General features: G+C 37.0%; 1 protein-coding gene across 4 annotated transcripts in view; it reads right to left on the bottom strand.

Annotated features, from left to right (window-relative positions):
• Nucleotides 1-13,052, bottom strand: part of LOC129438708 (uncharacterized) — a 197,076-nt gene that overhangs the window by 142,681 nt on the left and 41,343 nt on the right. The window contains exon 1 of one of the 4 annotated variants that reach the window (XM_073862501.1): nt 12,032-13,044. The exons of the other annotated variants lie outside the window; for them this stretch is intronic. Within the exon in view, the coding sequence (XP_073718602.1) occupies nt 12,032-12,302 (271 nt within the window). The 5' untranslated portion in view covers nt 12,303-13,044. Of the gene's footprint in view, nt 1-12,031; nt 13,045-13,052 lie in introns of those variants that run through there. 4 annotated transcript variants of the gene reach the window in all.

The raw sequence follows: 13,052 nt of genomic DNA on the forward strand, positions 1-13,052 counted from the left end.
ATGCAACAGAAACAACCAAGCAACCACCCATTATACCCTAGCAACAACTTAAACAGACACAGAATGCAACAGAAACAGGCTAGCAACAACCACCCATAATACACTAGCCTAGCAACAGTCTAGCAATCACATAAAAAACCATAGCTATACCCTAGCAACCACTTAAAAAGACCTAGCAATAGCATAGCAACCAACCAGGGTGCGACAGAACCAGCCTAGCAACCATGCATAAAACCCCAGTAAAGGCCTACCAACCCAGCCCAGTGTCACGAAATTTCGTTATATAGTCACATATTTTTTTATTCTTTTTTCGTGCTATTATCACGAAATTTCGTGTTTTTTCGTGATCGTACAACGAATTCCTGTTTTTGTATGATTATCCTATGATTATTATTTGTTTTGTCCTATTTTCTTACCATTGTCGCTTCGGTTTAGGGTTAGATTTACATAAAATGACATCCCTAACCAAACCCAACTCTAACCCTAATGCCAGGCGACATTTAAAAAAATAAATCAGAAAATATAGTATAAACCAATATATAAAGTGACATTCTAACGCAAGCACCAAATCCAACCCTAAACCGAAGCGACAATGGCTTAAACATAGGAAAAAGCAGTTGAGTAACCAATACGTGATAATCACACGAAAACAGGAATTCGTCATACGATCACGAAAAAACACGAAATTTTGTGATAATAGCACGAAAAAAGAATCAACAAAATACGTGACTATATCACGAATCCCCGTGAGACTGACCAACCACACAGAATGCAAGAGAAACAGCCTGGCAACCACCCATAATACCCTAGCAACGACTTAAAACACACAGAGAATGCAAGAAAAACAGCATAGAAACCACCCATAATACCCTACCAACGACTTACAGTGTGCAACAGAAACAGCCTAGCAACAACTTAAAGAACCCTAGCAACAGCCTAGCAACCAAACAGAATGTAACAGAAACAGCCTAGCAACCACTTAAAGAACCCTAGCAACCACACAGAATGCAAGAGAAAAAGCATAGAAACCACCCGTAATGCCCTGGCAACAACTTAAAGAACCTTAGCACATGCTGCTAGGCACTAAAATTTAAAAATGTTTGGTCAGACGTTCGATTAGCCATTCGTCGATTGGACGTTTATTTGCACATTTTATCCACCATATGGAATACCTGCCATAGATTAATAGTAAAACGGCATCACCTGCTTTCTGAACCAGCTGCCGCTTTACTGACGAGATGCGCAAGACAATCGCATGTGATTTATCATGCAGCTCTAATTTAAAATTACATCATGAAGCCAGAGAAAAATAAAATTATATATTGTAGACGGTTATGTGATGCTTTGTAATTCTAAAGTCTTTGGTAGCCACAAATTTTGATAAAATATCTGGTGGAAATCAAACGTTTTTTTCTTAAGTTACATACACTGGCCCATTTCATACCTGCAAACTCAGAAGGGCTGAAAAAGGTGACACATTGTATGCGCGCCCGCAACCCCTTAAGCGGCCTCTGGTGGGTAGCGGTAGCGTGAAAAGTTTAATTCATCCGCAGGAAAGCTGATGCAGCCAAGGCCTTTTTAGAGAAGCTGCCGGCAACGCGAAGACCCGCCCTTCACGTAACCCCATTTGTTCAGGTCCCATCCATTCACCAATCGGCTATCCTAACCTTAACCACGCTGTGATGACCAAAGAGCTTTTATTGTTTTTTTGAAGCAGACCGCAGTAGGTTTTTGAAACTCCCGTTTATGGGAAGTACACACATGATTCACGTGGATGACCTTTTTCAATTCAAAATGGCTGTTTTCGACGAAAAGCGACTAGTTTGCAGGTATGCCATTTAGTGTACAGAAAATAACACTTAGATTACTTCCATGGGTAACTTTACTTCAAATTTGTATTTCACTCATAAAAAACCATTAAAAAACAACACTTTCATAGTAAGAAAAAATAATACAATGTAGTAATACAAATACAAATGTCTTTTCTTCAAACTTTCCTCAAAATATCTTCCCTCATCAGAACAAAGAAATTTATACAGGTTTGTAACAACATGAAAGTTAGTAAAAAATAATAGAAATTTCATTTTTGTGTGAACTATCCCTTTAATGACATCATAACCTAAAATAAAACTAGAAAGCTTTGAAATATGAGACTTTTAAGTCATTTTTCGTCCTCCATAATACAGTTCTGTTAGATTAACCTAAAAACATGAGCAGCACTGTTTTATTTCATTTGTATGTTTGTTCTGTTCTATTTATCTGCGATATTGCTCATAATTAGATTTTGTTCTTATTTTACTATTAACTTTTAACAATATTTAAAACTTTATACAAGTTTTTGGTGTCATAACCTTATTAAGGTCACTGGTGCTTTACAAAGTTTGACTGTTGATTAACTCTTCCCAAAAACATTACAGTGTTAAGTAGGGATGCTCCGATCAGGATTTTTGCAGCCGATACCGATCACCAATTTGTAATCTTCGTGATCGGCCGATACCGATTCCGATACCGATTTTTTTTAAAGCTGATATGCAAGCTCTTTGATGACTAACTGTTACAATCTTTCTAAATAAAATAATACCACGGATGTTGCCTTTGTTATATTACTTGCAGTAATTAGGTATATTATTGTTTTAATAGAGACTCAAATAAATAAGCACAACAAATATTTATTCTGCAAAGAGAAATTTAATATGGCTTTAAAAAGGCTTATATCTCCTAAAAGTACTGAAAATAAAACACTTCACAGACTTTACTGTATTAATTAAATATACACGCATTCGTATGCAGTATAAAAATTCTTTAGTCAAGAGCAGAGAGTGATTTTATTGAGAGATGAATTAGGTTACTGCAGCTTTAAGACTTGACAGAGATCGCTCTGTTCACGTGCACTGATGACAGGCTGCTGTGTGTGTGGGCGGCGGCTGAACGCAGACAAGCAGCTATGAGGAAAATAAAAGTTTAAACGCTCAAAACTTTAAGACGTATGCAAATAAGAAACTTTTGGCATGAGGATGCAATTGTCCGTGATAGATATGTGTTGTATATGCTGTTTGATGGGGATGTGAAGACGCCTCGCGCTGTTTACCGGAGCGCGTCCTCCGGTAAATACGCATATCTCTATAGGGAATGTGGAGTTGACGTCACGCTATGTTGGATTATGTGTAATCCGCCATCTTTGCAGGCACGCGTCCTATCCCGCTGTATTTGAGTTAATGTATTGGAGGTTGTTTTTGTATTTTCTGTCGAGATTTTAATAAACTTCGATATGTTTGGTCAGTACTGCTCGATCAAGCAAGTCACGCGATCGTTCAGGGAGGAAACTGAACAACGGAATACGTTTTTCCAGCTTTTATTCGTGGAAAAAACAAAGGAAGCCGGTGCAGGAGCTGACGAAAAGACGCCGGATCGCGTGGTTTGCATGCTGTAATCAGGAGAAAAACGTTTACTTTTAAAAAAAAAATCCCTGCATCAGCGAGAGTGTGTTCGCTGCATTTTCAGTCATTCAGTAATTTGTGATTAATAAAAGCAGAACCACTTAAATTGTCTTGTTTTTATGCTAACACTGTCAAACTAACTTGCAAATGTAAGTTATTGATTGATTCATTCATTCATTCATTTCTGATCACCCTAAACACATGAGTAATAAAAATAAATATTTAGACAATTTTGACGATTGTAACACATATTTTTTATTAAATGCACCCTGATAGCACACATACATCTCGAAGACGTCTATTTGATGTCTGCGTTTACATCTGCAAGACGTATTATTTAGATTGTTTGCTCATCTGCAATACATCTCTGAGACGTTTCCTAAAAGATGTCATATAGACATATTGAAGATGTCTGCAAGACGTTTTTGATTTAGAATGTATGTAAAGCAGCTCTTTCTAAGACCTTTATAAGATGTTTTTACACACCAGATGTATTCCAGATCTCCAGATCTTTACCAGACATCTTGCAGACGTACCTGTGCTATCTGGGCAACTGCTCAAACACTGCTTGTGACTCTTTAAATAACAACGTTAGCTAAATATTTAGCATTTTGTTTGTTTTAATAACTTGGCCAAAACAGAAGTGCCATCTTATGAACATGTGTTGATTCATCGCACAGAATACAACGGAGAAATTATTTTATAGAATCATTAAGATACGTAGGTATTAACACATTGTCAGTAAATAGCTGGTTTGCCAACCATAAGACTCCAAAAGAAGAAGTGTCACTTTACTATAAGCTTGAAGGGATTTATAGCTCTTAAACTCCTGCAAAGTGTAAATAAAGTCCTGCAAAAACAAGGTAATTGACCAGATATGTAAGCGGAGGTCCGTAATCCAGTCTTGGGCTGCTAAATCATATGGATCTATGTTGTTTATTTGTCCAAATAAAGTTTTTTGGCAGTAGCATTTAGTTTCTCCCGATAGGGTCCCTTCTCTTGTTCTTTCAACTTCTCGATATCTTCCGTTTTTCTTCAAATTTACCTAGTTTTAGCTTAACATGCCCAGAATTAAATGGCATAGCGGTCGTCGGTGCCTCTAAACATGGCGCCCACGTCCCATAATGCAACACTGCGGTGACGTACATTAACATTCCCTATAAAGGCAAAGAGAGACATACAAATCTGCACGCTGCACATGAGCAACAGGTTGTAAAGCATCATAAGCATTTTTACAACCTGTTGCTCATGTGCAGCGTGCAGATTTGTATGTCTCTCTTTGCCTTTACAGAGATATGCGTATGAGGACACGCTCCGGTAAACAGCGCGAGGCGTCTTCACATCCCCATCAAACAGCATATACAACACATATCTATCACGGACAATTGCATCCTCATGCCAAAAGTTTCTTATTTGCATGCGTCTTAAAGTTTTGAGCGTTTAAACTTTTATTTTCCTCACAGCTGCTTGTCTGCGCTCAGCCACCGCCCACGTAAAAAATGTCTTTAATTGCAACCGCATTCAGGATCCTTTTGATGACAAAAGTAAACAGAAAGATCGGTTTATGAGATCGGCAGATTTAGCGAGCACCGATCGAGTCATTTAATGCCATTATCGGCCGATACCGATCGGCGGCCGATCGATCGGAGCATCCCTAGTGTTAAGGTTTCTTTCCAGTATGAACTTTCTGATGGGCTTTTAAGTTACATGAACAAGTAAACGTCTTGTCACACTGAGAGCATTTGAAAGGTTTTTCACCTGTATGAAGTCTCTGATGAACTATTAAGTTACTTGAACAAGCAAACGTCTTGTCACACTGAGAGCATTTGTAAGGTTTTTCACCTGTATGAATTCTATTGTGCTTTAGTAAGGTAGACTTTACACTAAAACTCTTCCCACAGACATTACAGTGATGAGGTTTCTCACCAGTATGAACTCTTTGATGAGATTTTAAGGAACCTGACTGAGCAAACGTCTTGTCACACTGAGAGCATTTGAAAGGTTTTTCTCCTGTATGAATTCTCTGGTGCACTAGTAATGAAGTGTGATGACTAAAACTCTTTCCACAGAGACTACAGTAATAAGGTTTCTCTCCAGTATGAAGTCTCTGATGGGCTTTTAAGTTACTTGAACAAGTAAACGTCTTGTCACACTGAGAGCATTTGAAAGGTTTTTCACCTGTATGAATTCTCTTGTGCTGTAGTAAGGTAGCCTTTAGACTAAAACTCTTCCCACAGACACTACAATGAAAAGGTTTCTCTTCAATGTGAAGTCTCTGATGAATTTTAAGATTTTGTTTGGTTGTGAAGTATTTTCCACATTCAGTGCAGTTGAAAGGCTTTTCATCACTGTGTGTCCTCGTGTGATCATTTAGTCGAGAGGAAGAGACACAAATCCTCCCACACTGCTCACAGTGAAACTGCTTCTTCTGCTTCTTCTTCTTCTCTCTGTGGTCTTCTGAATGAAGTTTCTCCTCTTGTAAGGTAGTAAAGCTGATCTCAGATCTGGTGAAGAGTTTCTGTTCTGTGTGTTTTCTCTCATGTCTCTCTAAATGTCTCTGTGAGCTGAATGTCTTTCCACAGGTGATGCAGGAAAGAGTTTGTGCTGTCAGTCGCTCTTTTGATGTTGAGGACGTTATTTCTATATCCAAACATGAATCAGTCTTCACATCTGAAAGAAACATGAAACAATTAAATTGTCTTTTCACTCTTATTTACACAAAGAAGGATGAAGAATTGAGATTCTGTATAGTGATGGGGAGTCCGACTCTTTTTTTGTGAACAAGTTCTTTTTGGACAGTTCGTTTCAAAGAACCGGTTCAAAAAACCGATTCACCAGTTATTTAACATACTTTACATAATGACGTCATTCCCATCTAATTCTATCATCCAGGATGTTAAAATACATTAAAAAAATTCAAGTAAAGTTGTGTATGGTTGATTCATTATTATTATTATATTATATATTATTTTTTATACTGGCCCACAATTTTTACTGGTCCCAATAAAAAAGTCAGTGTCACATATTTAAAAATAAAAATTCAAAAGTCAACTATAATTGTATAGATATACAACAGACATGTTCTCACGAAAAAAGGCTCCCAACTTTTCTGCTTTACCTGTAAACTGACAGCATACTGTGAAAAATATTGCATCTTTTTTTTGTCTTGTTTTACCCAAGGTAATGTCTGCTTCCAAGATGTTAAATAATATACATTGAGGAAAATATATTTTAGTGACTGAGGGTGAAGCACTGGCTCAATCGGGCAAGTGACAATTTTTATTGGCCCGAACATCTCTCACGCTTGCCCCGGGCCACAGGGCAGTCCTTAATGTTGAGCCCTGTATTAGCACAGAAACCCACTGATGTCCAACATGTGTACTGTTTGGCTCACGCATGCTCAGTATCCGTAGTTCTTTGATTCTTAGTTCTTCGGCCTCCATATACGGACGCGTCCGATAGAAACTGTTCTCAAATCAGTGTACTGATGCCTCAATAAATTCAGCAACCTGTTCCTGACTCGAGAATCGCTGTATTGTGCTGTTTAGTAAACGCATGCGCAGTATTAACGGCTCATCAAGTTGGAGGCGTCCGATAGAAACCGTTCTTGATTCGTGTTTTCAGTGTATCGGTGACTCTGGAATACCAGTATGTTTGCTGCGCATGCTCAGTATCAACAAAGTTCACCAGGTCTCGGTTCAGTCAGTTGGACATCCCTAATTCTGTATCTTTTTCCAGATTCATAAACAGAGGACAGGTGTTAGTCCTGTTATTATTAGGGTTGGGTATCGTAAGAAATTTTCCGATTCTGATTCCATATAAAAAAATAATGCACAATAGTTATTATACACAATTCAATTTGTGTTTATTATTTTAAATGTAAAGTCAATTAATTTTTCAGTCACCATATCATTCTGTGGAAGTAGTCTTTGTAAGATCCTACCTGGTGAAGTGGACATGATAGGAGCAGTAGTTCTCAAACATATGATTTGAGATTTATGTATGCTGGAGCAAGTGTTTTGTCATATACACTGCAAAGGCTGCGGTACAAGTAAAAAAATTTGTATATGCATGAGTCCATTGATGCATATAGGCTTATCAGAGGTGGAAAGTAACGAACTACATTTACTCACGTTACTGTAATTGAGTAGTTTTTTTGTGTATTTTTACTTTTTTGAGTAGTTTTTAAAATCTGTACTTTTACTTTTACTTAAGTATGTTTTATTTAAAGTATTGTACTTCGCTACATTTTAAATCATATCCGTTACCGGGTAAAAAATATTTTAAAAAGCAAAGTGATAAAGACGCGAAACGGATGTAAATGGGCGGGGCCCGGGGAACGCGCAAAAAGAACCATGGAGACGGACGAGACAGGCGCGCGCTAATGCAGACCCGCCTCAGTTCAAATCTTATGAAAGAACCCCTGGTCATATTTAAGCGACCACTTTCCACTGACGCGAAGCGAGTGTTTCATTTCTATGAAAGGTAGCATTCATGCTCTTAAGTACGAAATTGCACGACGCGTTTTTAATACCATGCACATCAGGGGCGGAGCGGGGGGGTGGCTTTTTTTGTCAAAAGCCCCGAATCTTTTCAGATCTGTAAAATGAATTCATCCAGGACGCTAGGTGGCGGCACTCAGCTTTAACTCTCCGGTCCCCCACTCAACTGAAAATGAATAAGAGATGCGTGTTGAAGGCAAAATAACATTCGGAATCTCCCCACAGTAAACGCATTTTCAAAGTGTCTTTATTATTACAGTGCCTTCGTTATTACTGTAAGTGTATATTTATAGTTATGTGATGTAAATACTGTTAAATAGCGTCAACTGATATATCATCTGCATGGCTAACGTCTAACTTACTGTGGTGCTCTGGTCTAGTCTGCCCCATTGGTCATTGGTAACGTTGTATTTAAAGTACATTTAATAACAGTGAATTAAAACTTTGAAAAAACTTGCTCATTGTTGCATATATACTTTAGGTATGTTTTGTCCATATGCATTTGAAATTCGCAATGATTTTACCTCAGAAATACATTGATAGACAGTTATAAAATGTGAATCCCCAATCTCTTACATTAAAATATCCTAATGTGTGATAACTGTCAGTGCAAATAGGAAGAGAGGAGGGTGGAGAGAGATCACAGATAGACAGAAAGAGAGAAAGAGAGAGAAACGCTTCCATAAGCAGGTGAGAAATTGTTCTGTCAATGAAGTCAAAAATTGTTATTCTTATGTAGCTTTATAGTTACTGGATTAGCCTTCAGCAAACATGTTTGCCTATTTTTGGATAAGAGAAGTTAAAGTGTCATTGTCAAAATTTGTTATGTTGCAGTTTCAAAATGACAACACCAGTGTTGGGTAAGTTACTCAAAAAAGTAATTAATTACTAGTTACTAATTACATCTTCAATCATGTAATTAAATTACTTTACAAATTACTCCAAAAAGTATTTAATTATTACTAATTACTTTCTAAATCCTATTTAGTACATGATACAAGGATAGGCTTGAAATGGCTCGAAGAAACAATATATAAAAGTACATCAATTATTCTGGTCCCACTTTAGGGTTCATTTCTCTCTATTAATTAACTATTAACTACTTTTGCCTCAATATACTCCAACTACTGCTTACTAATACTAAAGTAGTTGTTTATTTTAAGTATTTGTAGAAATGGGGAGGGTTTAGGGTGTAGAATAAGGTTTTGCAGAATCAAGCATTAATATGTGCTATTTAAGTAGGCCTACTAAAAAACAGTCAACATCTCAGTAATATTAATGCTAATAATCAACCAGTTAATAGTGAGAATTGTAAACTAAAACCAACTATTTATTATAGTATACATAATTGTTCTACAGTCCATAGACAGTATTTAGTTACATCAGAAGTAACTGTAATTCGATTACAAGAAAAATAAGAGTAATCCCTTACATTACTTTTTCAAGTAATTAAATTACAGTAACACATTACTTAGTAACTAGTTACACCCAACACTGGACAATACAGAGAACACTTAGATTAAAAAATAGTTTATAAAGCTGCCGTAAATGGAGAAAAAATATCAACAGGGGACCAAGCCTTGAAACCCCTAGATTTGGGCTAAGCCCCCAATGTCTACAATGTCTGGCTCCGCCCCTGATGTGCATTATCTTCTGAGGTCTAGCAGCTTCGCGTCAAGTCAAACAGAACTTCAAAACGTCCTCGAGAATGCGCAGGTCATTAGACATTGCAGAGAGAGAGAGAGAGAGAGCAAGAGAGAGAGCGCGCGCGCGAGAGAGAGAGAGAAGAATAAATGTCATCAGGTACCCAGGTCAGGGAAGTAAGAAGATAATAAACGTGTCAAATGTATATAGACATGGCACTTATCTCATTATATGCTCATTTAAACTAGATATATAGTTTAATAAAATAATGTATGTTGCCAGCAATACATCAATTACAACCTTACTATAGTGATTGTATTTACAAGCTTCTGACCACCTTCAAAAGTGCATAACTCACATGTAAAAATCATTAAACAATTCCATAAATGTTTCTTACTTAAAAAAAAGCTTTTTATTTTATTAACTTTTTGTTATTGCACTTTAATTGTAAAGATGTTCCTACAATTAAAAACAACTAGTTTGAGATTTATATTCCCTTGTCGTTTTTTAACTATACTAGAATCCTCCACCTCTTCCCGCTGTAAAAAAAAAGTAACTTTTACTCTGAGTAAAGTTAAAATGACTTACTTTTTACTTTTACTTGAGTAGATTCTTAGACAAGTAACTTTACTTTTACTTGAGTACAATATTTTAGTACTTTTTCCACCTCTGAGGCTTATATATAATGCATACATATATTTTGAAATATAATAATATAAATGAGGATCAGATATACGTTTCTTAACAAACATACATGTTCATATGCGCAGATTTCTTTCCGCTGGAGAGTGCCCGTCACAACGTCAAGCAATGCTTAGGTTACTTAGCAACGACAGATGCTTTGGAGCTTCCACGCGCTTTATAGAGGATGAAAGCGGTGCAATCACGTTTTCTGCGTGGTTTAAATGTGAAGCAATTGAGCATAATGTGGCTAACGTTTCGATGCACAATTACATCTTCATCAGAGTCCTGTCCTCAAACAGTAATGTTTCCTCATTCTTATGTTAATCTCGTTCATCTAAAAGTCAAAAACAGGCCAATCTCAACATAACACTGACTGTGACATAACAGTCTACATGTACGCCCCCAACATTTCTATTACACGCCCATGTTCAAGGCCAGCTGGACGTACACAGAATAATCATCAGACGTTTTTCAGGTATTGAGAAGAAACAAGCAAGGACAAAACTGGCAGAACATGGATTTAAATGTTAGGTTCCAGGCACAACCGGATACCGGAGCAATTAAATCTAAAATTGTTAGTTTGCTTTGGCCATTACAACCCCTACCACAAACCACAAGTAGTGATTTTATAACTGTTGATTTTGGTTTAAATTTAAAGTTGCTTAGTGAGCAAACAACATTTACACTAATTTACCGTGTTGTCGAGATCGAACGCAAGATGCGTCTGTAGTAAAGTTAACCTTAGCTATTGTTAACTACCAAACTAAATGGCATAGACATAGATTGTATGACACGTGGATGTTTATATTAATTCCTGCCTGTGTTGTCAGATAATTCTACTAAATACTAACTGAAGTGCGTGTCATCGCCACAATTAAGTTATAGTTCAGCTCTTCAAAACAAGGGATTTACATGCAGATCAGCATTCACGAGGAGAAATTACATCAAACTGGACTAAAGCAGATATCAGGTAGCTCGTCACTATTAATGAAGCGCAGATCATTCAGCAGCATAAAGAATAGCACGTTACGTGCTCATATTTAACAAAAATGCCCGTGCGTCATCGCAAAAAGAAATATCATTCAGCTCTTAAAAACAGGTGTTTTAAATGCACATTAACCATCACGATGAGAAATGTCTGCAAACAAATCATTGGCAGTGTAATGGACAGTATACCTTACATAGATTTTCAATGGAGAGTCAGAAAGCTCTCTGACTAAATTTAAAACATCTTAAACAAAGTTTCCGAAGATAAACGGAGGTCTTACAGGTTTGGAACGATATGAGGGTGAGTCATTAATGACATTATTTTTATTTATGAGTGAACTATCCCTTTAATAAAGGCCATCCATTAGGCCATAAAAGTTTATTCGTTATAGCTTTAAAAAAAACGTACAGGGTACGTTCTTTCTAGGTTATAAAATATAACTAAAAATAACCTACATGGATCGTTCTGGGAACGTTAACGTTTTTGTATCCCGGGAACCATATGGGAACGTTCTGTTTTTGCTGTTGTTCCTAAGACAATCTAGCACTTTGGGGTTTAAAACGACACATGGGTAAGTGATTTATGATCAAATAAGCATTTTGGGGTGAACTAACCCTTTAAGCCTACGTGCCTGATAAGTTTTAAAAAATATCCTAAACTAAAATGTCCTAAACTTTTAGTACTTAAGTTTTTTGGTTGATTAGTGAGTTTGTGACAAAACAGTTGCTAACATGACCGTTAAAAATATTAAAAACACAACATTAATTAAGACATACCTGATGGAATAAAATCATCATCTTCATCAGTGCGATCTTCCTCTTTGGGTTCAGTTTTGATTTCTGTGGGTTCAGTTTTGATTTCTGTTGGTTCAGGTTTAATCATCATCATGAGGTTCGTGCAGTCGATGAGTTTAACTGAACACATCTTCAGTTTGGTCTGCAGGATCTGCTGCTGTTCTCCAGCGTTACAGACAGAATCCAGAGACTCTGTGGAGGTTTGATCCTCCTGTAAGCTCTGTTTACTGTCACACACTGTAGTGTCCTGCATCGTCTCAACACTTAAATACACAGAGACAAGACTCTGTTTACACTCAATGAAACACGCAAGAGAGAAAAACACTGAGGATACACAAACACATCACACGCGCGCTCTTTCTTTCTTTCTTTAGTGAGTTGATGTGTCCGGACTAAAGAGCTGCAGCGCCTCCTGCTGTACTGGAGAGAGAAGACGCTCACTGCTTTACAAGTGATTTAGCAAAACAAGTATGGGTCTCAATTATAGCCAGAAATCTTCTATACTATTGTATAAAGTAATGACTAAATAAAAAGAAGGGGTGGGAAAATAATTGCTGAAGAATAAAGACAGAACATCAAGCTAAGTCATAAAGATAGGACATCATAGGACAAAGATGATCAGAAAAAAAATACATGTCAAATACATGCAAAAATACAAACACAACAGCTTTTACAACTTTTCACAAGGTTCCCTTATGAAAATTAACCATGGTTTTACTACAGTAAAAAAACATGGTTACTAATTTACTGTACTAAAACCATGGTAACCACAAAAAAAAACCCATAAAAGTGTAAAGCCATAGTTTTGCTGATAGTAATCAATACACCAAAAAACCATGGTTACTACACTTTTATCACAATAAAACCATATCACATGTCCCTTACGAAAATTTACCATGGAAGGTCATAAAAAACAAACTGGAACGCAGGGCCATTCACTGACGTAACGACGCAATGACGTGCACTTGCTAGCCTGTTCCATTTACGTGTTCTCCGAATGGAG

The sequence above is a fragment of the Misgurnus anguillicaudatus genome, chromosome 24 (genome assembly GCF_027580225.2).
Source record: "Misgurnus anguillicaudatus chromosome 24, ASM2758022v2, whole genome shotgun sequence".
Taxonomy (NCBI): Eukaryota; Metazoa; Chordata; class Actinopteri; order Cypriniformes; family Cobitidae; genus Misgurnus; species Misgurnus anguillicaudatus.